Source organism: Canis aureus, chromosome 22 (genome assembly GCF_053574225.1).
Source record: "Canis aureus isolate CA01 chromosome 22, VMU_Caureus_v.1.0, whole genome shotgun sequence".
Taxonomy (NCBI): Eukaryota; Metazoa; Chordata; class Mammalia; order Carnivora; family Canidae; genus Canis; species Canis aureus.
The window spans coordinates 24,805,187-24,831,204 of NC_135632.1; the positions used below are offsets into that span (position 1 = coordinate 24,805,187).

The following is a 26,018-nucleotide window of genomic DNA, read 5'->3' on the forward strand; positions in this document are numbered from 1 at the left end:
CACACAAGGGACATCCGTGAATTATGGCCTCCCTGATGTAGCAGCTGTACACCCAGCAGCCACTAGAGAAGCACTAGAATAGCAAACCTGGGTTCAAGTTCTGACATTGCCACTTCTTGGCCATGTGACCCCAGGATACAGGTTTAACCTCTCCAGGCTGTTTCCTCATTAATAAAACGGGACTGATCATTATCCCTGTCCCTTCCACCCTACCCGTGAGCATCAAACAGCATGATGCATGCAACGGGCTTAGCGTCTTTCTGGTCTATAGAAATAAGTGGTGCAGGGGGATACTTTCTTACAGAGGCTTCTGAATACAGCCCCCCCAGCCCCCCCAAAAGGTAGGTGAAAGGCTGAGCCGTCTTACTGCAAATGCACGCTTGATGGAGGGCACGTTGCTGAACGCGATGACCACCGGAACGATGTCAAGGGCACTGAATTCCATGGCTGCCGTGGCAATGGTCTGGGCATCTGCAGACTGACCGCTGCTGAAGAAGGTGGCGATTCTTCTTGTGTGAGAGCCTGGAAGCGTTCGCTTGAAGACATTCCTGGAGATAAACCTCATCACCCCGCCGATCTCCCTGCTGTCCGAGGACCTCTCGTAAGGGATAGCTTCAATCTCCCGGAGGAGCTGCTGCTTCTTGTAGGCGTCTGAGAAGCGGACGAGGTGCCGGGCGTGAGAGGTGTAGGTGAGGATGGCGATGCGGGCGCCCACCGGGCAGCTGTTCTCCCGGACCCGGACGCCTCTCACCAGGGAAGACATCAGCTCCTTCATGCGCTCGAATTCCTGCTTGGTGACATCCCGAGACTGGTCCAAGGCAAACACCAATTCGGTGGGATGCACGGGGCATTCTGGTTTTCCTGAAAGGCAAGAACGTGCTCCTGAGGTAGCATGCTTAACTTAGAAAAGAAAAAAAAAAAAAAAAAGATACATAGAGGGCAAAGTAATTTTAATTAAATATGCAAGTATTTAAACATCAAATAAGCATTAAATGCTAAAATAAGCAGTTGAAATGTTAAATGTTTAAATCTTGAACAGAAATGCTATTTTAAAAAATTGATTTTGCTCTTTTAAGTAAAGCACAAGAGAAAGCCTACCATTCAATTGGAGTTTTTGTGCAATTTGTAAGTGAATGACCAAATTCAAATAATCCACAGCTCATGGTTGTGCCCTTTTACCGACAGAAATTGGATCATTGGTATGCTTATTGCTGGAACTTTACACAGCTAAACTAAAACATAAATCTTTCTTTTTACTTACTAAGGAAATGTAACGGGTTGAAAAAGGAACAGGTCCCAAAGCTCTGTTAATGATCTCAGAGACATTAGAAGAGAATGGATGTGCATTATACAGAACAGACCATCAGATGTGGAGTATAGGCACTGCAGAGACAGGTTAGAGACCTGGCCCAGCTATGCGCTAGCCCTGTGACCTTGTCCCAGCAACTTATCTCTGGGCCTCATTTTGCTCATCTGTAAAAATGCCAGTCCTAAGATCAGCCACTACATAGCCCGGTGTTGAGGATTAAATGAGTCAACACAGGCAAAGCACTCAGGACCATAGTGCCCGGCACATAACAGGTGCTGAGTTAATGTTAGTCATTCCTATTACAATTATGATTACAGACTTTCATCGTGAGAACTGTATCACTTAAAAGAATGAGGAAAGCTTTCACGAACGTATTTTTATTTAACAGTTGAAAAGGCAAGTTTAACCAAGAAATATACCTATTACATAGAGAAACTGAATGGTTAAACTTGAACGTTAAATGTTAATTTCAGATTTATTTATTGATCCCAATTCATTCATTCTAATCCCGGTACCCTGAATTTATCACAGTTGGCACTTTATATTTGTCTGATTATCTGGTTAATGTTTTCCTTTCCATGAAGTATAGAGACAAGGACTGTGTCTCTCCTGATTTGTCTGATTATTAGTTCTCGTCAGTTATCAGCATTCTAATAAATGTTGGCTGAATGAAGAAGAACCAAACAACGGACAACTCTTTTGCAGCAGGAAGAGGAAGAACAAAACTTTTTATAATGGGGGAGATGCTGCATGGCATTGAGAAGTAAGTTGGTAAAAGGAAATCGCAATGATGCGCTTCTCGGAGGGGCGCCTCCTCTCATTCAGATGCCAGCAAGTTGGATTCAGAGATAATAAGAGATTGAGGCCTTCCAGCTCTTTATAAGAACTCAAACTCAGACTTGTTGGGGCTGGCCTGGGCTGGCCAAGGGGTGAGTCCTCTGCTGTGACCAGATGAGCTTCACCCCCACTTTGGCGTTAGATGTTTACCTCCTTTTGGTCCTGGACTCTGTGACCTTATAAGCAAAAGGACCAGTAAGAAGAAACTTTAACCCCAAACCAAACTGTGCATCTCAGTGGAGGCAAGACATAATTTATTAGCTTTTGAGTGTAACTTAGAAGGCTGAGCAGATATTAAAAAAAAATTGAGGTTATGTCAACTTTACGATAAGAAGTGAGGGGAAGTGTGACTGAACATGAAAGTGGTTCTGCGAGCTTTTTGTTTGGGCTGTGATTTGCATATGGGAACAACACAACAATAATACAGCTTCAGGTGCAATTTAGAGATAAAGGGGAAAAAAGATTCACAGCACCGGCTGAAATTCAAGTTTTCAGGAAAAAATACCTCCAAGGTAATTCAACTCACAAAATACACGTTCTGAAATCCAGCAAGGTGCCAAAAACCAGAAAAGATTCTAAAGACTGCTGGGCTGGATTGTGGTGGTACCTAGGAGGCTCTCCTCAAGGCCCAGATGACCACACAGAGGCCTAATAAGGCTGTACACTGATGGCTGATGCTCGGCACAGGGCAGGTGATGACAGGGACAGAGAAAGACAAACCAAAGTGACATGTACCTAAGGCACAGCAATGGCAGCCCTCTGGTCCACCACCACATCTATCTGGAATACCACAATACCCTCCTAACTAGTCCTCCAGATTTTAAACTTAACCTTCCCCTACAATTTACTTTCCATAGCAGCCTAAAAAAACATTAAAAAATCATTCATCAGCTCATGATCCTCTTTCAATACTTTTTATAGATTCTTTAATACCCTCGCATTCCAATTTGAATATAATCCCACCTCTCTATTTGAATCTACCAAGTCCAACTTGACCTGGCTTCTGCTTACTTCATTTTTTCACATGCCAGTCTCCCCCCTCCCTTCCTATGTCTCAGGCACATTGGACTTCCATCAATTCCTAGAAAATACCTAGGTCTGTCTCGTATCATGGCCTTTGCACTTGCTGTTCTTTCTCCTGGCTCCTGTAAAGCTGGCTTCTTTTTCCAAACTCCAACATCACTGCCTCAAAGAGGAACTCTTCATCCTAAAGCATCTCTCCCCTCCTCTAACATTCTGTGACAGAGCATCCTGTTCTTTATCTCTTTCACAGCAACTATAGGATTCCATATTTATTTCACGTGTTTATCATCTGGATCCTTGGCTAGAATGGAAGACAAGAATTATGTCCATCTTATTCAGCCCTGTGTCCCCAGTGCCTAGCACGTAATGGGTTTTCAATAAATATTTATTGAGTGAATGAAGATGCAACCAGAGGGCATGGATTGATGGGTCTATACAAAAGGTATAGGGTGCAAAGGCATAAGAGGGTAATTGTCTGTTACATCTTAATTCTTAACCACTAGACTACAGATACAATAGAGAAAATGAAGGGAAGAAGATATATTCCAAAAAAATTCTAATGGCAAAATAAATGTAATGTCAGTCATTAAAATATTAATAAAAAGAAAATCAAACCACTTAGTTGAGGAAGAGCTGTGAGACTCCACTAAAGCTGAGTGATTTATTGGAAGCAGGTCTGTGCTACCAGTATGAGGCAGCAAAGACAGCTCAGATAAAATTTATATCTTTTGGCAGACAACACATTGTTTTAACTCGTCTTTCCAGATGTATGACATTTGGGAGCTTGATTATAATTTGCTGTAAATAAAGATTACTCACCATGTCCGCCAGCTGGGGAAGAAGAACAAAGGAGATTGGGTTATTATTTGGTAGAACAGAGTTCTGTAGTGTGTAAGGAAATCATGGCAGTAGAAGCTCTGACCTGTGTGCTTTTTGTAGATGATTCAAACATCAAAGCAACAGAAAGGGTTTGGAGAAAATGCAGACAGATCCCAGCATCTTGGCAAAAACAAGATGGGATGGGAGAAGTGGGACAATATATAGCCATAAATCAGCAGCCTGCAGCCAGCTGTCAGAGGGAAAGAACCTGTGCCCTGGGAAGGAATGTTACACTGCAGAGAGGTGCACTGAATTTGGAAAGGTTAAAAGGTCCTAAACTCTCTTTATTCTGATTTTTCTCCATGTAGAGATCTATAGATATTGATTTTATATATATGCACACATATTAAGTCTGTACAGATTTATATTTATGTGCATGTATAAACATGAGAGGTGGATTTACTCTGAAACAGATGAAGCATAAGTAAGCTTTAGTTCTGCACTGTCCAATATGGAACCACTAGCCACCTGTGGCCATTTAAATTTTAATTAAAATTAAATGAAATAAATTCAGCTTCTCAGTAGTACTAACCACATTTTAAGTAATAAAGTCACAGGTGGCTAGTGGCTACTACATATATGAGCAGTGTAGTAGAATACCTCCATCACTGCAGAAAGTTCTACTGCTTTCGACTTTTAACCTTTTCACTTGCTCTGTGCAAAACCCTGAGAAGGGACCTAGCCATGTGTTCACATGATCATGTGCTTTTACAAAAGTTGTTGGTTGTGATTTCCTTTATTGTTCTAAATAACACTTTCTTTTGAAATAATTTTGTATCTACTTTTGGATTTGTAGTTTTGTACTAAGTCTCTCAAATCGAAAAGATTGGGCCTCAACACACTTGGATCTACCTTTGAGTCATTATAGTTCACATGGCTCTAATCTCAAAAAGCAAACTTTGTTAATTCAGCCCAAAGAAACTAGTTTTAATGACAATGTATATATTTTGATTCTCATCGTGGTGGTCCAATATGGTACAAAAAAGATAAAGTTGAGATGACTCAAAACTTTAAAAAGTCTGTGTGTCTTTGAGACAAAGTCTCTCTACAGAAAAGAGTTCTAGATTGTCTATTTTTTCCCAAAAAATACCTTGAAGGAATTTTTCATTCATGGTGTTTATTTGGGAATTCATTACACACTTGTAGATGGACACTAAACAGTCAATTATTTCCTCATCTTGTACATGGAATTCCATTAATGGTGCTAACATGCATTTTGATAGAAGAGTCTGCTATAGGGGTCTTAAAGCAAATTCAGAAGAGTATTTGCCAAATCAAAATGCCTTTTTGCTTTAAAAATTTGGAGAGATAAACAATATACAGGCAAAATGAGTAAGTTTACAAGCAAATCAATCATTCCAATGAAAAGTATAATCAAGCATATGTTTCCAGAAAACAAGTAATAAACAATAAACCAAAGTAAGTGCTCCCACCTATTAGGACACTCTATTGTCACAGCTAGCTTTCACACCAGGTGAATTCAATCCTGTGTTATTGTCAGGTGTTAATCTTCTTTAAAAGTTCAATGGGTCTCTCCATTGATTGATTTCACTATCAGAAGAGTTCTGACTTCATACCTAAATTTTCCCTAAGTTAAAAGGACTAGATTGCTTGGAACGGGTTCCAATAGGCCTGAGGGCAGCCAGAGAAGAAGTTAAGAGTCACCAGTCTACATTGACTCAAAATACATGCAGTGACATCTCTAATGTTAAGAGATTGGCGAGTAAATTGTCTCAATTCTGAATGCAGAATTCACTGCTGTTCTTCTATGAATGCTTTGACAACTTGGGTGATCAATTTAAGCAGGGTACTTACGGCTGTGATCCCGTACATACTGAATGAGCTCACACATCTGCAGTTCAAAAAATAAAACAAAGAATTAACTGACCGACTGCCAGGTCTTCAAGTCTAAAAATAACTAAATTTAATGGAGTACAGAGCATTCTGTTGGAGTCAGGAGATACATACAGAAAATGAAGCCAATCCTCTGGCCCCTTTCACACCCTAGGAAACAAAAGAAATGTGGTCTTATTGCTCTGCACACACACATATCAATAGCCAGGATGTGCATTAGCCTGAGAAAGTGAAGCTTTCTAAAGATTTTATTCTTAAGTTAGAGGGGAAAAAAGAATACATGTTGGGAGGATCCTCATTACTGAGTTAAGAGTAATATTCTATGGGAAATAAATTGTAAGCAGCAAGCTTGATGAACACAAACCTCCAATGGCCACCTTCCTTCAGTGCCATCTGTGGACAAGGGTCATCCAGAATCTAAGGATGGAGCTGAACACTTAACACTGGCATGGAGAGCTTTGGGACAGGCTTGTGGCTTGGATATAGATGAGGCTGAACCATCTATGATAGCTGCCCATCCCTAAGGGAGGTTCAGAATTCCTTGACCCTGTGCTTTGCTTTGGCCACTGAAAAGCAGCTGAACTAAACCTTCATCTGTTTCCATCACCAGTTGGATGACAAAACAACTAGACTCAAACCAAACATCTGGAAAGATAATCCCAACAGTCTTCCAAAAGTTAATGAGAAAAAATCTATATATCTATATGTATCTATCTTGTGGATTGGAAATAGAACAAAGTGGAATTGTTCTAATTTCACATGTTCAATTATATCTTTGGAACAGAAAGTCTGGCTATTTTCAAAGAGAGAAACCGAGGGAAAAGTGCACTGAAGCCCCACCCAAATTCCTGGAGAAAATAAGTTCCATGTGAATACAACTTTGATCATTTATTTCTTTATTAATTCTTTCTCATTCCCTTCATTCACTAACCACTTATTGAATATAGAAAGAGGACAAGGACCGGGCAAATAAAATTCACTGATAATTGGGAAATCACATTTTAGTTCAATATTTTTCATTTCCTCCCTCAAATTCTCCTCACCTCATGAGAAATGGCAACTAATATTTAATCACCATTTCCCCCTATCTCTAAGCACATAAATGTGGAAAAATATTGGAAATAGTCACCAAGTGCAAAGACAGAAAGCATGCACATTTGGACAATGAAGACTCCATGCACTTTTTATTTAGATAAGGATCTGGTGTGATTTAGGACTTTTCAACTTACCTTGCGTCCAGGAGGTCCTGGCTCCCCAGGGGATCCCATCTCTCCCGGAAGCCCAGTGGATATCTCAAAGCAGAATTTATTTATTTTAAAATTATATTTACATATTTATGTATAGTGTTTGTAGATGTGTTTTATTTTTTAAGAGATTTATTTATTTATTTAACAGGGAGAGGAAGAGAGAACAAGCACAAGCAGAGGGAACAGGAGAGGGAGAAGCAGACTCCTCACTGAGCAGGGAGCCCAATGCAGAGCTTAATCCCAGGACCCTGGGATCATGATCTGTGCCAAAGGCAGATGCTTAACTGACTGAGCCACAAAGGCACCTCTAGTGTTTGTGGGTGTGTTTTAAGTTTTTCTTTTATTTTTAAAAAAAAAATTATTCATGAGAGACACACAGAGAGAGGCAGAGACATAGGCAGAGGGAGAAGCAAGCTCCCTGTGGGGAGCCTGATGCAGGACTTGATCTCAAGACCCTGGGATCATGACCTGAACCAAAGGCAGACACTCATCCACTGAGCCACCCAGGCGTCCTTGTGGGTGGTTTCAAATGTCAAAGAAATACACTTTTATTTTATAACATTGAGAGACTTCCAAAAAGCACACAAAAAGAAAAAAATCTACAGCAATTCTGTTGCTTCCAAATAATCCTTGGTGCATTTTCTTCTAGTCTTTTACATTCTTTTGGTATTTTTATATATTTATATGTGCATGTATTCTTTTAAAATGTAATTTTATATTTTTTCCTGTTAATCTTTTAAACTAAATAGATCTAGAAATTTTCATGTTATTAAATTGGGGAGGGGGGCAAAATAATTTTTTATGCATTATGCCTGCATAATATTCCATTACATAGATGTACCATAATTTCTTTCATCAGTCCCTTATTGTTGGCATTTAGATTTGCTGTTGTTGTAATAACCCCACTATAAAATTTTACGTGCAATTCTGATTATTTCCTTAGGGAAGACTGCTAAAACTGGAATTGCTGGATCAAAGGAGAAATTTTTATCTAAATGAGATGGTAGATGACAACAAACAAATGAACAAAAAACCCAGAAAAACAAAAATTTAAATATAAGATCCCTGAAACAAGAACACCTAGAAAGTTGGCTGGAGATATTTGTAGTGAAATAAGGAATAACAGCAGTAATAAAAACAACTGTTGTTGACTACTTACTATATGCCAGGAATTTTTCCATGTGTATTTAACAATATAATTTATCATAAAGAAGGCTAGGATTTAATTTAAAGATTAGGAAATATTCCTTAGTTCATTCAAAATGCCATGGGATTTAAAACTTTTACAGGAATGAAAAAATGTAGTTGTCCAAAATCAATTTAATTTGTACAAACATTGCCTTTGAGACAGGGAATAACTGTTGATATCCTTTGGGTGTTCAGCAGTGTGCTGGGTTCAGTGAAAAAAAAAGTTATTGATCATATTTTCTTTAGAAGATATGAATTAACCTCTTAGGGGAAAAAATGGCAGACTGAACATATGAAGCAAAATTCTGCTCCTTCTCAATGTCTCATTAAAATCATAGTAAGTAAATTTCTGTAAAAGGCCAAAAAAATGGGGAGAATGAAAGACAATAGCCACAAACCTTCAGAGGCTAGAAATCAGATGTATACTTGTTAAATGACTTAGTAAATCTGAAAAAAGCTGTATCCTAAGCCAGTAGGGGGAAAGTCAAGAATCCATTCCCAGAAGGCTCAAGAATTGGCAGCACCAGATACCTCCAAAGTGGAGGTGGAGGGGAGGGGCTAAATAAGGAGGACTGGTTGAAAATCATTTTAGGAATCCTCCAGTCTCCTCTCCATTCTTTGCAGTTGGGTGAATATCCCTTTTTCCACTCCCAACAACAGGTAGAGGTAAAACTGAGGGATCTGTACCAGGGAACTCCAGGCAGATCTGAGGGCCAATGGTATCCTCCTGAAAACAGGGTGATTCAATGAAGGTATGTGAAATAGACATGATACCCCTCAGGTTTTCTTTTCCATATGGTTTCATGAAAACTACAGCCAGACCTTCATACTCAGGCAGGAACCTGAAACAATCTTCCCAGGGGAATCTGACCAAAAACAGAAGACCTAAAGATACCAGTATTAGAAGTCTGCTAAGTAAAGAACTAATTCAGCCAGATTGCTCTTCGGTAAAACTTGTAGTTGACCAGTTCTATCAATGTCAGTTAGCCTTTTTTGTCTTTAATTCTTAAATAGGAAGTGATGGCTCATTCTCCAGACATGCTGGAAATAGAAATCAATACAGGAGAAAAAAAGCCATATAAAAAAGACTATGTTGGGCAAAGAAGACTGTAGAAATATTTATTTAGATCCTCAGAAAAGTAAGAGAAGATGTTTCAGCCATGAAACAAGACAGGATAGTATAAAGAAATATTTGGAGAACAGGAACAAGCTCTTTAAAATTAAATCATGAGAGGAGCATTGTGAAATTAAAAAATTTCCCATAAAGTAGATCTAAAAGACAATATTAGAAATAGAGAAGAACCAATAGAAACTTCAGTTCTTTCAGAAAGAAAACCTGGAAGTTTTCTGTGCCTTAACTTCAAATTTAGAAACATTTACATAGAGGAAAAGAAGCTTGGCAGGTGAAATAATAAGTTACAGTGATAAATTGTGGGAGAACAAGAAATTAAAGTAACCAAAGGCTAAAAGAAAAAGTTCACATACTTCCCATTGGTTCATTGTTTTATAAAAATGATTAATGTGGCATTGGGGGACAAGAACCCAACAAACAGCTGAACTTGTTAGCAGGCTTCCAATGTTCAAGAGTAAACTACTTCATTAACAAGCCAAGGGAAAGGATCCAGAGATATTTCAATGCAGATGACATGTGGATTAATTTGCAAGTCTTTTCCAATTATCTTTCTAATTATATCAGTCATTTTTTTTGAAATCATAATGTTAAAGGAAGTCATCCAAAAACATGAATGAGGAAAAGAATTATAGCTGAAATTACAGTTCTCTTAGGAAAAGCAGGATGGAGGGAAAGAACAGTCTATTTTATATCCCTAAAACCCATATAAATAATATCTACACAGACAAGAGGTGTCTAAGACGATGTCATAGTTAGACCCTGAACTCACCTCCTCCCAAGGATACACAGAATCTACACCTACCTAGAGAGCAATTCCTCCTGAAAAGAGCTGAGGGCTGACTGAACAGCTTCACAACAAAGGATAAAGGGACCACAAAGAGAATGGCAGGAGAGATGGAGACACAGTAACCATGGAAACACTACCCCTAATGCTATAAACTGCAGTGCTATGGACATTCTCCAGGATAGATTACATTAGGCTGCAAAACAAGTATCAGTAAATTTAAGAAGACTGAAATTATATCAAGCATCCTTCCCAACCACAGTGGGATGCAACTAGAAATCAAGCACAAGAAAACTGGAAAACCCCACAAATACATGAAAGCTAAACAACAAGCTATTAAACCATCAATGGGCCAATGAAGAAATCAAAGAGGAAAGCAAAAATACCTTCAGACAAATGAAAATGGAAACACAGTGGTTAAAAATCTGTGGGATGTTGTAAAATTAGTGCTAAGTGGGAATTTTATAGGAATACAGGCCTACCTCAATAAAAGAGAAAAATCTCAAATAAATAATCTTACACCTAAAGGAATGGGGAAAAAAAAAAAAAAGAACAAATCAAGCCCAAAGTTAAAGGAAATAATAAAGAGCAGAACAAAAATAAATGAAATGGAGCTAAAAAACTATAAGAAACATTAATGAAACTAAGAGCTGGTTCTTTCAAAAGCTAAACAATATTGATAAACCGTTAGCCAGACCCATCAAGGGAAAAAAAAGAGAGAGAGAAGATTCAAATTAGAAATGAGGGAAGGTACAATTGACACTACAGAGGTACAAAAGGATCATAAGAGATTATTCTGAAAAAATTATATGCCAACAAATTAGGCAACCTGGAAGAAATGGATAAATTCCTAGAAACATTATTTCCAGGACTGAATAAAAAAAAAAAATCTGAACAGATTACCAGCAATGAAATTGAATTGGGGGATCCCTGGGTGGCGCAGCGGTTTGGCGCCTGCCTTTGGCCCAGGGCGCGATCCTGTAGACCCGGGATCGAATCCCATGTCGGGCTCCTGGTGCATGGAGCCTGCTTCTCCCTCTGCCTGTGTCTCTGCCTCTCTCTCTCTCTCTCTCTCTCTGTGTGTGTGACTATCATAAATAAATAAAAATTAAAAAAAATTGAATTGGTAATCAAAAAACCCTTCACAAACAAAAATCCAGTACTGAATGGCTTTCACACTGAATTCTACAAAATGTTTAAAGAACATATCTTTCTCAAACTACTCCAAAAAACAGAAGAGGAAGGAAAACTTCCAAATTCATTCAATGAGGGCAGCATTACCTGGTACCAAAATTGGAAGAAAAAAAAAAAAAAAACAACGTACTACAAAGAAAATTACAGGCCAATATACCTGATGAATATAGATGCAAAAATTCTCAACAAAATATTAGTAATTCTAATTCAACAATACATTGTAAACAATACATTCTCTCTTTGTTTACATTGTATTGTAAACAATACATTGTAAAGGTCATCCATCATAATCAATTGGGATTTATTTCAGGGCCAAGACTGGTTCAATACCCACAAAGCATTTCGTATAATATCAGGAACAAGACAAAGATGTCCACTCTCACCATCTTTATTCAACATAGGACTGGAAATCTGAGCTGCAGTAATCTGGCAAGAAATAAAAGAAATCCAAATCGGTAAGAAGTAAAAGTGTCACTATTAGCAGATGACCTGATATTATATATAGAAAACCCTAAGGACTCCACCAGAAAACTATTAGAATAAAGGAATTCAGTAAAGTCACAGGATACAAAGTTAATATAAGAAATCTCTTGCATTTCTATACACTAATAACAAGGTAGCAGAAAGAGAAATTAAGAAAACAATCCCATTTACAATTGCATCAAAAAGAATAAAATACCCAGGAATAAATTTAACTAAGGAGATGAAAGACCTATAATATGAAAACTATACAACTGATGAATGAAATTGAAGATGACAAAAGCAAGTGGAAAGATATTCTATGCTCATAGGCTGGAAGAAGTAATATTGTTAAAATGTCCATACTACTCAAAGCAATCTACAGATTTCAGTGTAATCCCTATCAAAATACCAGTGGTATTTTTCACAGAACTAGAACAAGTAATCCTAAAATTTGTATGGAACCATAAAAGACCCCGAGTAACCAAAGAAATTTTGAGAAAGAAAAACAGAGTTAGAGGTATCAAAATGTCAAATTTCAAGATCTACTACAAAGCTATAGTAATACTACAAAGCATAGTACTGGCACAAAAATAGACACATAGCTCAATGGAACCGAATGGAAAACCCAGAAATAAATCTATACTTATATGGTCAATTAATCTATGACAAAAGAGGCAAGTATATACAATGGGGCAAAGGCAGTCTCTTCAACAAATGATGCTGGGAAAACTGGACAGCTACGTGCAAAGTATGAAACTGGACCAATGTCTTACATCATACACAAATGAAATGGATTAAGGACCTAAAGGCAAGACTTGAAATCATAAAACTCCTAAAAGAAAACATAGGCACTACTCTGGATCTGTCTCCTCAGGCAAGGGAAACAAAAGCAAAAATTAATAATTGGGACTATTATGAAACTAAAAAGCTTTTGTGCAATGTAAGAAGCCAGTAACAAAATGAAAAAGTAACCTACTGAATAAAAGAAGATATTTACAAATGGTATGTCCAATAAAGGGTTAATACCCCAAATATATAAAGATATATGAGGAACTCGGGGCACTTGGGTGGCTTAGTGGTTGAGTGTGTCTGCCTTTGCAAAGCTCAGGTTGTGACTCCCTGGTCCTGGGATTGAGTCCCGCATCAGGCTCCCCACAGAGAGCCTGCTTCTTCCTCTCCCTGTGTCTCTACCTCTCTCTCTCTCTCTCTCTCATGAATAAATAAAATCTTAAAAAAAAAAAAGATATATGAAGAACTCCTACAACTTAACACACACACACACACACACACACACGCACACAATCTAAGAAAAAAAAATGGGCAGAGGACTTCAACAGACATTTCTCCAAAGACATACAGATGACCATCAGACACATGAAAAGATGCTCAACATCACTAATCATCAGGGAACTGCAAATCAAAACCAAAGTGAGATATCACTTCACCAGAAGATAAGAAATAACAAGTGTTGTCAAAGATACAGAGAAAAGGGAACCTGGGTGCACTGTTGGTAAAATTTATATTGTTGCACAGTATGGAAAACAGTATGGAGGTTCCTCAAAAAATTAAAAATAGAAACACAATATGCCCAGTAATTTCACTTCTGGGTGTTGAAAGAAAGAAAGAAAGGAAAGAAGGAAGGAAAGGAAGGAAAGGAAGGAAAGGAAGGAAAGGAAGGAAAGGAAGGAAAGGAAGGAAAGGAAGGAAAGGAAGGAAAGGAAGGAAAGGAAAGAAAGGAAAGAAAGGAAAGAAAGAAAGAAAGAAAGAAAGAAAGAAAACAAAAACAGTGATTTGAAGAGATCTGCACCCCTATGTTTATTGCGGTATTATTTACAATAGTCAAGGTATGGAAACAATAGATGAATGGATAAAGAAGATGTGGGAGACAGACAGAAACACACACACACTCTGGAGTGTTACTCAACCATAAAAATTAAGATCTTTCCATTTGTGACAACATGGATGGATGCAGAAGATACTATGCTAAATGGAAAAGACCAGAGAAAGACAAATACCATATGATTTAAATTATATATCAAATTAAAAAAAAACAATACAAATGAATAAACAAAGAAAAAAACCATCAAAATAGCAGAAACAGAATTAGACTAAAAAATACAGAGGATAAACTGGTTGTTGCCAGAGGGGTGGTGGGTGGTGGAATAGATGAAATGGGTGAAAGAGATTAAGAGGTACAAACTTCCAGCTATAAAATAAGTAAGTCACAGATATGAAAAATACAATACATGCAGGAATATAATCAATAATATTGTAATAACATTATATGGTGACCGATGATGACTGCACATCATGGTAAGCATTTTGTAATCTATATAATTTGCTGAGTCACTATGTTGTACACCGGAAACTAATATAATATTGTGTATCAAATATATTTCAATAAAATTTTTAAAAATCCTGGATAGAGAGTCACAGAGGTAGAAATGGTCAAGTGTAATGCAAAAAAGAATGAACATAGAAGAGCAAAGAAACTGCTACAGGATCCCTTAGAAGAGTGGGGAACAATGAGCTAGGAAAAAAAAAACAATTCTCTGTACATAAAGTTCTTGTTATACTTAATAAAAAATTGAATCAGAATAAAATGAACTACAATGACAAAACTGGAAAACCACCTCAAGTACCACGTTAGATCACTTTGTTTTTCTTTTCCTGCTAATTAACATGGTGTTAAGATGAGTTTACCCAATCAGTGTGCTATGCTGAAGAAAAGAAACAAAGAAATTCATTGAGAGACAATTATCACAAGAATGTCTCTTTTACAAAGTAGCTCTGTCATTTGTGCACAGTGTATATACATATAAAGAGTCAACAAGTGCAAAAATCTATTCTTAACCCACTGGAACCCAAATACGCTGATGCCTATGGGCTATACCACACACTTGTGCTCATTCCGAGTGATCCAAAGCTTTAGGAAATTTCCAAGTCCTTCTATGGAATAATAAGGACACATTCAGTCACATAATAAATGGAAACTTTCTCATAAAAATTAACACATATTCTCTTAAGCTAAATGGGGAGAAGACCTCTTAGGGTATGCTTCATTAAAAGTAGCTCAACAAGCTGAATAGTGAACAAGATGCCAGTGGACATTAGGCTAAACTAAATCTACCAGGGAGATGGGATGAAACTGACCATATATTGCCAGTGCAAAACTATTTTTGATCACAAGGATGCCTAAAATAAAATCTTATCTCCAGGGTTAAGAATTAGTATGTTGGCAGCCAGAACAGATAAACTTGTTCATTAAAAGCAACCACTTCTTTGCCTTCTCGCTGGTGTTGAAGGATGGATCCTATACCCATCTCCCTTCCCCAGGTTTCCCTTAACACTGCACACACACACACACACACACACACACACACACCACGCACACATTTTGCAGGTCTTGGGGAGCAAGTGACAACTCAAATGACTGTAAAAGCATGAAAAGGACTTCCCAAAGTAGCTGAGGGGATAAGGCACTGGGCTCTAAGAAGCTTACCCTCTTGCCTCTAGCTCCCTTGGGTCCAGTTTCTCCTGGACCACCAAGGTCCCCCATCTCACCCTGAATAAATTCAGAAAAATAAAATGGTAATTAAAATCAAAGAGCTGTATCTCAATGTGTGTTTAAACTTATTCTGACATAAAGGCATTTTTTGTATATATTTTATTCTTCAACAGTCTTCTTTGAAGTGTCTCCCCTCCCTTACCTTCTCCACTCCCTCCCCTCATTCTTCTAGCTCTCTACACAGCACACTGCAGCCTCCTTGTTTGACTTCTGTATCTCTCTCTTCAGCCATAAACACAGCCTCCTTGGAGACATGAACAGTGCCCTTTATTTTGTCCCCTGATCCTATCACAGGACCTGGCATCTACTGAGCTCAGGACACGTTTCTAGCAAAAATGAAAGCCTTAAGGTAGAAGGCATCATTGCTAACTTATTATCGGAAGGTGATTACCTATATATAGGTATAATCACGTTGAAAAAACTGAACCAGGTGAATTCAGGTTTTGGTTTTCCTTACATTTTACGTTCCTTTGAGCAAAGGAGAAAATACACATGATAGAGGGGAAGGAGTCCGTGTGAGAAGAAAAATAAGGGTGATTTCTTCCTTTGCTTATGAATTTAAAAACTAGAAGTGAAAAGTCTAAAAAAGGCTGCTTCTTTCTGTCCTCCTTTTCCCTCATAAAGGTTTCTTTCTTTTTCAGATCATGACGTGAACCAAAATCAAGAGTCAGCCACCTAACTGACTGAGCCAACCCAGGTACCCCTAAAGGTATCTTTTTATTCATTTATAATGAACTATTCTTCTATTGTCCTGTGATACATTTCATAGCCTCAGGAACATTTCTGATAGATCTCTACTTAAATATGAAAATACACAGTACCTTAGGACCACTTTCTCCAGGAAATCCATCTTGCCCCTATAATTGACAGTATGGAAAATTAATATGTGTACATATCACCGAGGTAGGTTTGTGCTGCAGCTTTAATTGATTTTAGTATCTCTGAATCAAGAAAGGGCCAAAAAAACTGAAAATGAAACTGTACAGCATTATCTGAGAAACTAGCTCCAATTTCTAAATTAAGCTACTTATACCAAAATACCATGACAACCTAGATAAGTGGACAAATGTGCATATCTGAGGAATTAGAAATCAGCTCTCCTTCTACTGAAGGCATTTAACAGGATAGCTGGCTATAGGGCCAAATGTTTCTGGAACAGTCTTCTTAACACATATTTCAGGGGAGAAATTTGAGAAGCCCAGAGCCTAAACTCGATCATTGGTTTTCTGGTCCTTTGTTTACCTTACTTTGTTCATGGACTATAATTGAAGACATCTGATAATCTTCATTTGATGAAAAAAATTTATTAAAAATAAAGTTTATTTTCTGATTATAAGTAGTGTCTCCTCAAACATAAAATGCAAAAGAATAGAAAGAAGAAAAATCATCCAAATCTCACTACCCAGAACCATTGTAAATGTTTTATTATATTTTCTTTAAGCTTTTCAAAATGCTTTTTTAGAAAAACTGGGATAAATCTTGTTTTTGGGTTTTTTATATTTTCTGTTTTCTTTTTACTGGATGTAAAATTCACAGAATTTTACATGATTATAAACTTCATATACATTCATTTTTAAAAAATGGCTAATATTCCAGTGCTATAAGCTACTTAATATTTCCCCTTTTCAGATACTGAGATTGTTTTCAATTAATTTTCTATTTTAAAGGGAAATTTCACTGGAAATGTCTCATTCATTAGTGATTTTTTTTCAAAGAAATTTTAGCTTTTTGGGATTTATCCTTCCAGACAGCCTCTTGCATCATTCCTAGCAGGATTTCACTTGGAATTAAATTGTTCCTTTTTAGTGTTTCAGACTTTCCAACAAGAATTTGGATATCTTTATTTAGTGAAGTTCTATATATTTCAGTGATTTATTTATTATTTATTTTTTTATTTCAGTGATTTTTGATCATAGGTCTCAAACATTTTACAGAAAGATATTCTTAACTCTTACATTTTTGTGGATATTGTTATGGTTTCTAAGTGGTAATTGTTAGTATACAGGAAGCACTGGTTTTGTAAATTTATCTATCTTACTTTCAGACGCTTAAATATTTAAAATATAAATTAATAATTTTGATACAAAGTTAAAAGTTTTTTTTTCTGAATTGTTGCTTGGCCCAATGAATTTAGAAAGACACCAAAAACTTCTCCCTAATGGTGAAACATATTAACATGTTCCAAGTTGAGAACAAACTTTGGAATGCCTCCTCGGGTAAACCCCAGCACAGAGCTGCTAAGATTAGACAAACCGTTTGGGCTGGAACAAGTCAGGCCCTGGCCCTACATCTTTGCAAAGGAACAGAAAATTAATTTTCAAGTTTCAGTTGTTGCCTGCACCTTAAGGAATCAAATTGTGTTTTCTTCTACCACAGTCTCCAAGGGATATCAAAAAATGAATTATCAAAATCTATCTCTAAATGACCAAGGTGGTCCTATTCACTGCTTTATTTTCTCTTAAATGTGGGAGAAAAAAAAAAAAAAAAAAAAAAAGACCAACAAAACCAAAACAAGCAACAACAAAAATAAGTGAAAATGTTCAGCCTCCAGTAATGTGTCTTACCTTTGCTCCTTTCCTTCCAATGCTACCATAACCTGGGTTGCCATCATCACCCTGTAAACAAAGGCATTAATTACAAATATCTCAGACTACAAACTGGAGGCAGGCTTACTCACATAGGGACAAGACACCTGGTTTTTTTGGTTTAATTAGGTGAAAGCAGGAAGCAGGAGTCTCCCTCTGGGGCTGGCCACTAACATTGGTGATAATGGCACTAAAGACAACTCCCCGTGACAGATATAGACAGTGCATGGTTCCTCAGGCTCACCTGTATCATCTGTAAAGTGGGACTAAAAATTATATATAATCACGGTGTTATTATGAGGACTGAGTGGGAAAATTTCAGGTGCACAATAATCTCAATAAAAGGAGATGGTAGTGTTAGCTCTTCTGTTTAACACCTGTATTTTAACACCTTAGCTGTAATTCACTTTCAGCTTGCTAGATGAAAATAACACCTCCTAAATGCCTGGGCAGTGGCTATTGTCAGGCCCTTGCAGAAGGTCTTTGTGAGAAGTCCTGAGTGCTAGGGGAGTGTGGGCTGGGTTTCTGATGGACAGATTCTGATGGGAGGAAAGAATGGAAGAAGAATTATGGGGATGTTAAAGACAAGCTTTGTCCAGTTTATCATTTGGCTTCAAAAGCATCCCAGCTAGGTTGTTTGGTACCTGGGAAGTTGCTACCTTAGGAAAGCTGTCCAAGGAACTAATCCAAGTTGAGGATAATATCTCAATTTCTAGAAAGCTATCAATTTCTAGACTGGGATGGTATCTTTAATGCACTCTTCAGAGAACCACATGGGATATCAATTGAACTAAAAGATTCCAATGTCAAAAGTCAGGTCAAAAGTAGTGATCAACACAAACCGGTAAGCCTCGAGGACCCGGGAGGCCAATAGCTCCTTTTTCTCCCAAATCTCCAGGTTCTCCCTGTCAAACAGAACAATGAAATATGTCCTTATTAGTTTGTGTTGTTGTTTTTTGTAGAGGAAATTGGAAGCGATGGTACTGAGACAATAGAATAGTTGCTTATCCAACTGCATGCATGTGGATCACACACAGTGCTGATGGATCTGTGGACTGGGACTTGTATAAGTGATGCAAGGAATTGCTGTTGTTGGCCATTGAAGTCTCCTCCATTGATGAATGAAGCCCCAGCAAGTCTGATGCATTGTTTACTGCAAGCGGCCATCTTGGCAGCTCAGTGCCATGAACCACGCCCTTGGAAGTGTCTTACCATGAGTCAAAGAGGAAGCTCTATACTGTTTAAAAAAATTAACAAGACTGTTTTCCAAGATGATCCATCAAATCATCTGGCTCTGCCAAGACAACAGACTTACTAATCTAGTTTTAAGTGCTAATCAAAACAACCAAGGTAGCATGACATCCCTGGCAATAGTTTCTGACTTCTGACTAATTCCACATCTACAGTGGGTTATAAATCAATCTCTGTATTACATTGAGTAAAGCCCAGCTACTTGGGAAAGTTAAAATTAACACAGCTTTACAAAAGAAGGTTAGCTCTTTAAAAAAAAAAAACCTTAAAATTTAAAATTTTAGATTTATAGAAATGTTAAAGAGGTACAGAGTTCCTATATACTCCACATCTAGCTTCCCCTATTGTTAACATTATATTAGTTACATTAGGAGGGCACATTTATCACAATGAATATTGATTCATTATTATTAACTAAAGCCCATACTTTATTCATATTTCTTTTTAAAGATTTTACCTAATGCCCCTTTTCTGTTTTAGGATCCTATTGAGGATATGGTATCATGTCTCCTGAAGCTCCTTTAGACTACGACAGAGTTTATCAGATTTTCCTTGTTTTTGATGACCTTGACAGTTTTGAGGAGTACTGCTTAGGTATTCTGTAAGATGTCCCTCAGCTGGGGTTTTTCCTCATGATTAAATTGGGTTTTATGGGTTTTGAGGGTAAAGACCATAGAGGTAAAGTGCCATTCTCACCACAACATATCAAGAGAACATACTGTCAATGTGGCTATCACTACTGATGTTAACCTTTACCATTTGGCTGATGGTCAAGTTTCCCCACTGTCTAGTTATTCCCCCCTTCCCTTCCTATAATGTACTCTTTAAAAGAAGGAGTGTGGAAGTGTGCGCAGCCCACACTTAAGAAGTGGGAGTGGTTAACTCATTTTTAAGGATAGAAAGGCAACCCAGTTAAGTGTGAAAAGTCCAAGTGGACAAATGTCCACCAGTACTGAACTCTGAGACTAAAATAGAATAGGGTTTCATGAATGGTAAGTGGAAGATCACATTCCCTGATATCTTTCTTTCAGGGTAGTGGCTCTCAAAGTATGCTCTGTAGGCCACCTGCCTCAAGGTTATCTCAGGTCCACATGCAAAGGAAATTCCTGGACCCCACTGGTATGGTCTCTGTTAATGGAGCCCAAGAATATGCCTTTTTATTTTTATTTTTTAAAGATTTTATTTATTCATTCATGAGAGACAGGGGAGGGTGGGCAGAGACACAGGCAGAGGGAGAAGCAGGCTCCATGCAGGGAGCCCGACGTGGGACTGGATCCCAGGACTCCAGGACCACGCCCCGGGCCGAAGGCAGGCGCTAAACCGCTGAGCCACCCAGGGATCCCCCAAGAATATGCCTTTTTAAATAAGCTTCTCAGCTGATTCTTATACATAGTGAAACTTGAGAACATCTGCTTTAATATAGGGAATCAAAAGAAGCTTTAAGGCTTGTCCAGGGTCACTTTGTTATTGGTACAGTCAGGTGTTAAGCCCAGTATTAATCATGAGTTGCTTGCCTCCCTGGGAATTTGAGCTTATTGGAATAAGGTAGGAGTAAGTCTTTGGGGGGCTCATTTCAGTTAACAATGAGTTAAGAGGATTCAATTTCTCTTGGGACTTCCCAAGGGATTTGGGCTTGCTTTGAGGGTGTATACTTCCAAATTTTTGTCCCTTACCCTTTAAAAGTCCCTAGCCCTATGAGCCCTTCTTTCCTCTCTTTTGATCCCTCTGTCATATGGAGTGCTTTCATTTTATAAGTAGACTTTTTTATGTATCCATGGCATCTGCACACAGACAGAAATCCTTCCTCGCTGTAGAGATAAATTTGGTTCTCATCAGTGATACCACATCCCCTATAGCCTTTTCTCCAGGGCAAGTAGGCAGCATTGTTTCTGTTCCAACTTTCCTTTCCAGACTATGACTGCCGTAGCAGACCTTTCCCGTTGGAGTTGATTATCCCTGTTATCCATGTATCTCATTCACCCTCCAGTCAATGGTCCTTGCAACTCAACTGCTGGCCTCCATTATTTTAGCCCTTTTTAGCAGATCTTCATTACAAAGCTATCCCCTCTTCTCATTCTCATCCTCTGTATCAAGAAACTTCTTCGTTAATTATCTACTCTGACATCTTCAACCTTCTTCCGTTTTTATCTTCTCTGCTAAGACACATACTACAGTCCTATCATTAAAAACAAATACCCAGCTCCAATCTATCCTAGACTGGTAGTTAATGTCCTTCCCCTGCCCCCAAGCCCAGCTTCTTCAAAGAGTAGTTTATAGCCCTGAATCCATTTCTTCCTCATTAACACATTGCTCAGTCCTTTGCAGGCCCTTTCTTTCTTCTTCTCTCAAATGTTACATTTTTGAAAATATTATTTGGAGCATCTGAGCCATGAGAGGCCATAGCTTCTTCACTCCCCCTTCCCTATCTACTCTGCACCAGCTATACATCTGACCTCTGCTTCGTCTACTCTTCTTCTCAGCATCCAGTATGCATTTGCTTCTTTCCCCTCCTTTCTAATAATTCACTATCTCCTCTTACCCTTCTTACAAATGGACATCACCAGGAATCTTTTTAAAACTCCAAATACCTCTGAAACCACATCTCTTATCAGCCCTAAAACCTTTCCTCTATTCTCCAAACCAAGTGGTTCCTTCACTCCTATGCCACTCTTTCTGATGGCTTTCCTACTTTTAGGATGGTACTACACTCATGCTAGAAGCCTATGAGTCATCTAGGCTCTCGACCTTAGATTCCTACTGGAGGAGTTCTCCAGAATCATAATGTGCCCCTCTGTCTTCACTCTATTAAGTCATCCAATTGCTGCTTGTCTTAGAGACTGCTAGAACATATCTACTAGTCCCTAGCTTCCAATCCCTCAGTCTTCAAAATATTTCTACACCAGTGGCTTATTCAAAATCCTTCCAAGTCTGCATGTGTTCATACATTCCATTAAAAAACTTGTAAATAGCACTGTACTGGCTGCTTAATAAAGAGAGTGACCACAGACTTTTTATGTGCCTATGAGAGAGGATCATTTTTCCTCCCAAATACCCACTCCCAGGATTTTCCAATCCTGTGCTTTCCTTCACATGATTTCTTTTCCCTGAAATCCTCCATGCTTGCCAAAGTTTTTCTTATCTTCTAGGGTCTGCTCCAAGTCTGTATCCTCTATGATGGCTCTTTCTCCAGCCCAGAGATACTTTTTTTTTTTTTTTTTTCAGAAATACTTCTAATACTATATTTAAACCTCCATTCTCAGACCCATATCCTGGTCTACTTTATGCCATAGATCATGGTCTTAAAAATGTTCTAAATTCTGTGGGGATTGATTCCATGTCATATTTATTATACAACCCAGAAATTCTTTCATTAAACAAATATTTATTAAGCAATTATGTGCCAGAAACTGTTGAAAGTACTGGGGATGTATCAGTGAGGTAACAGTCAAAGATCTCCACTCTCCTGAAGCCAACTTTCTAGTCCCACAGAATGCCAGTAAAGTGACTTTGTCTTAAAAGGTGTTTGGCAAAAGTCTGTACGTGTGGAGGAAACAAGAAAAGAATAGAGGAGGGAGGGAAGAAGAGAGGGACAAATGAAGGTCTGCTCCAGAACAGTCTTCCTTCCCTGAGGTCCCCCCAGCTAAGATTGGGTGTAGCCCCTCATGAAATTAGGCTGAGCTGAAATCTTTGACCTCATCGTGGTCCACACCCACATCTTTAGATGTTGCTGGCTCTCTAAGAATCAACCCAGGGTGTAGGGGCAAAAAGATGTTCTCCTTTGTGTTGAAAGGGCTCTGGCTAATACAACCAGACACACTTACTTTGAGGAGAAAACCTTAACTTTGGTGGGCTTAAAGAATGTGACCTACTTTAGTTCCTTGGCTTCCCAGATGGCCTGGACTCCCTGCTTCTCCTCCTTGTCCTGGAGGCCCCTGAAACAAAACAAGGATTGCAAATATAGCAGAACATAAAGCAACTTTCCCTTAAACCCTTTGTGTCTCTTCTAAGAGGAAAATGAACCACAGATGGGAAAAGAGTTATGGCTTTATTGATTTCTGCTCTGGAAAAAAGTACCACAGCTGTCAAATAAAAACTAGTAAATAAAAGAAAATTAATAAAGTAATTCATGCCAGATGTGGCCTAAATGATCATGCTTCCTTGTGAGTCTTCTTTTCCAAAGAGATTTTACATTCTCACTGTTTTGTTTTTACAGCAGATGTTGCTAAATGTCTAACATTTAAATAAGGCATTCCAAGTGACATTTGACTTTAACTATGTCTGGATCTTTGTTTTGGTGGAAAGCATCTTTTTAAGGTAAACATTTATTTGCAAATAATATAAATTTGTCCAATAAAAAACTCAAGAAACTTCACTCAAAATAATTATCATTAATAACAAAATATGTTCAGGTATACCAGATAAGTATTCCGAAATAGTTTTCTCTTTCTGGTTGATAAATTAGAAGAGTAAATGTACATAAACTCCTATCTGCCATTAGAAGAAAAATAGCTGTAAAATATGTAGAATTTAACAAGAAAAAGACCAATACAAAAAGGGCTTCAAGATCTTACTGAAGAACATAATAACTAAAGTTAAACAGATGGATAAACATACCACATATCTATTTGGAAAATCTCTTTGATATAATAGAAGTCTCTTTAACATTCTAGAAAGCATGTTTTATTGGAATAGCTTCAGAGCTGAACATTTAAAAATCCCAATTCAGAGAAAGCCCAACTGCCTTCCTATGTTGTTAACACTTGGGATCAGATTTTTCCTTTGGGATATCCAAACATATGGCAACAGAAATATCCTTTGGTTAAAATGTTTATATAGGTACTTGTAAATAATCCCAACACCAGTGAATTGAAATCATTTTCAAATATCTTTTTTTATTTTTGCCATGGTTACTGTAATTTAAAAATAAATAAACCAAATCTGTGTAGTAAGCATATACTTAGCAAATTTTATTCAGAAAAAAATTATGACATCAACTTTAAAAAATTAAATCTTTAAAAAATTAAAATGTAATGAGTTGGACATAAAAAATTTCCTACTAGGAAAGACTGTTGAACAATATTTTGGTCACTTAGGAAAGATAATAATGATCTTCTCACAAACTTCCATTTTTTTCTCTTTTTATAAAAAAAAATGTATTTATTTATTCATGAGAGACACAGAGAGAGAGGCAGAGACACAGGCAGAGGGAGAAGCAGGTTCCCTGTGGGGAGCCCAATGTGGGACTCAATCCCAGGACCTTGGGATCACGCCCTGTGACAAAGGCAGATGCTCAATCACTGAGCCCCTCAGGTGCCCCTCCTCTTCCTTCTTTATCTTATTTTTTTTAAGATTTTATTTATTTATTCACGATAGAGAGAGAGAGAGAGAGAGATAGGCAGAGGAAGAAACAGGCTCCATACAGGGAGCCCGACTCAGGACTCGATCCCGGGACTTCAGGATGGCGCCCTGGGTCAAAGGCAGGCACTAAACCGCTGAGCCACCCAGGGATCCCCTATCTTATTTTTTTAAAAGATTTTATTTATTTATGAGAGAGAGAGGCAGGCACAGAGACACAGGCAGAGGGGAACCTGATGTGGGATTCGATCCTGGGTCCCCAGGATCACACCCTGGGCTGAAGGCAGCACTAAACCACTGCCCTCCCTTCTTTATCTTAAAAGAAGAATCTCAATTTCTTCGCCTTCCATAGCTCTCAACCCCTTCCCTTAGAACTCTCACTTCCACCACTGCATGGGGCTAGCTACTATAACCTTCATATTCAATCCAGTTAGACTCTTTTTTGTTCTTACTGTATTTGAGTTTGAGCATGTATTCTTTGAAACTTTTTCATTAATTTCTGTAACAGCAGTTACCCCAGCCTTCCTGGACCCTTCTCTCTCCTCTTTTCATTTGCCTCTTAAATCTCCATGTACCCTGCCTGCTGCTCCATCCTTAGATGTCATTTTCTCACTTAATCTCCTCTTCCTGAGTGATACCCCCACAGATTCACATACCACTTTACAAAATAATTCCTAAAATACATGGATCTCCAGACCAAATCCCTCAACTAAATGCCAGACTCATATATTAAAATGTCTATTAGATACCCCATAGGAATTGATTACCAAGGATAATGATATTTAGTGTAAGTCATGCTTAGTTTCATATTCTCTTTTTCAAGGAATGGTGCTACCCACTTTCTCCCTGAAACCCAAGCTGGAAATCTAGATATCATCCTAGATCCCTCCCTTAGCTCATCTCTCAAAACCTATCAGTTACAAGTCCTATCCAGCGGTGGTGCTTTCCTGAATGTCGAAATGCCTGTTAGGAGATCACTGAAATTGGATCATCTACTAGAAGCAAATTCATTGGATTCTTCAAAAATCACAAGGAAGAAAAGTATTACAACTTATTCTCCAACAACTGGAACTTGTCAAATGAGCCCATTTGCTGCTTCTGCGAGCTCTAAAGAACAAGAGCACAAAAATGAACCATCAAACGGGACACCTGGGTGGCTCAACGTTTGAGTGTCTGCCTTTGACCCGGGGCATGATCCTGGAGTCCCGGGATCGACTCCCACATCAGCGTCCTTGCATGGAGCCTGCTTCTCTCTCTGCCTATGTCTCTGCCTCTCGCTCTGTGTCTCTCATGAATAAATGGATAAAATCTTAAAAAAAAAAAAAAGTCTAAAAAAAAAAAAAGGCAGAT

General features: G+C 38.1%; 1 protein-coding gene and 1 long non-coding RNA gene across 4 annotated transcripts in view; one reads left to right on the forward strand and one right to left on the reverse strand.

Moving 5' to 3' along the window:
• Positions 1-21,000, forward strand: part of LOC144293912 (uncharacterized) — a 31,196-nt gene extending 10,196 nt beyond the window's left edge. Inside the window, exons 2-3 of the long non-coding RNA XR_013361269.1 lie at positions 16,119-16,186; positions 19,025-21,000. This is a non-coding gene — a long non-coding RNA (uncharacterized LOC144293912). The remainder of the gene's footprint in view (positions 1-16,118; positions 16,187-19,024) is intronic.
• The window catches only part of COL6A6 (collagen type VI alpha 6 chain), a 140,637-nt gene that overhangs the window by 26,474 nt on the left and 88,145 nt on the right, over positions 1-26,018 (reverse strand). For 2 of the 3 annotated variants that reach the window (XM_077865234.1, XM_077865237.1), the window contains exons 24-33: positions 23,183-23,245; positions 18,905-18,967; positions 18,042-18,092; positions 16,299-16,334; positions 15,412-15,474; positions 7,132-7,194; positions 6,017-6,052; positions 5,864-5,900; positions 3,989-4,000; positions 368-861 (exon numbers count right to left, since the gene is read on the reverse strand). In XM_077865234.1, the coding sequence (XP_077721360.1) occupies positions 368-861; positions 3,989-4,000; positions 5,864-5,900; positions 6,017-6,052; positions 7,132-7,194; positions 15,412-15,474; positions 16,299-16,334; positions 18,042-18,092; positions 18,905-18,967; positions 23,183-23,245 (918 nt within the window). The remainder of the gene's footprint in view (positions 1-367; positions 862-3,988; positions 4,001-5,863; positions 5,901-6,016; positions 6,053-7,131; positions 7,195-15,411; positions 15,475-16,298; positions 16,335-18,041; positions 18,093-18,904; positions 18,968-23,182; positions 23,246-26,018) is intronic. The other variant, XM_077865236.1, reaches the window with a different exon arrangement.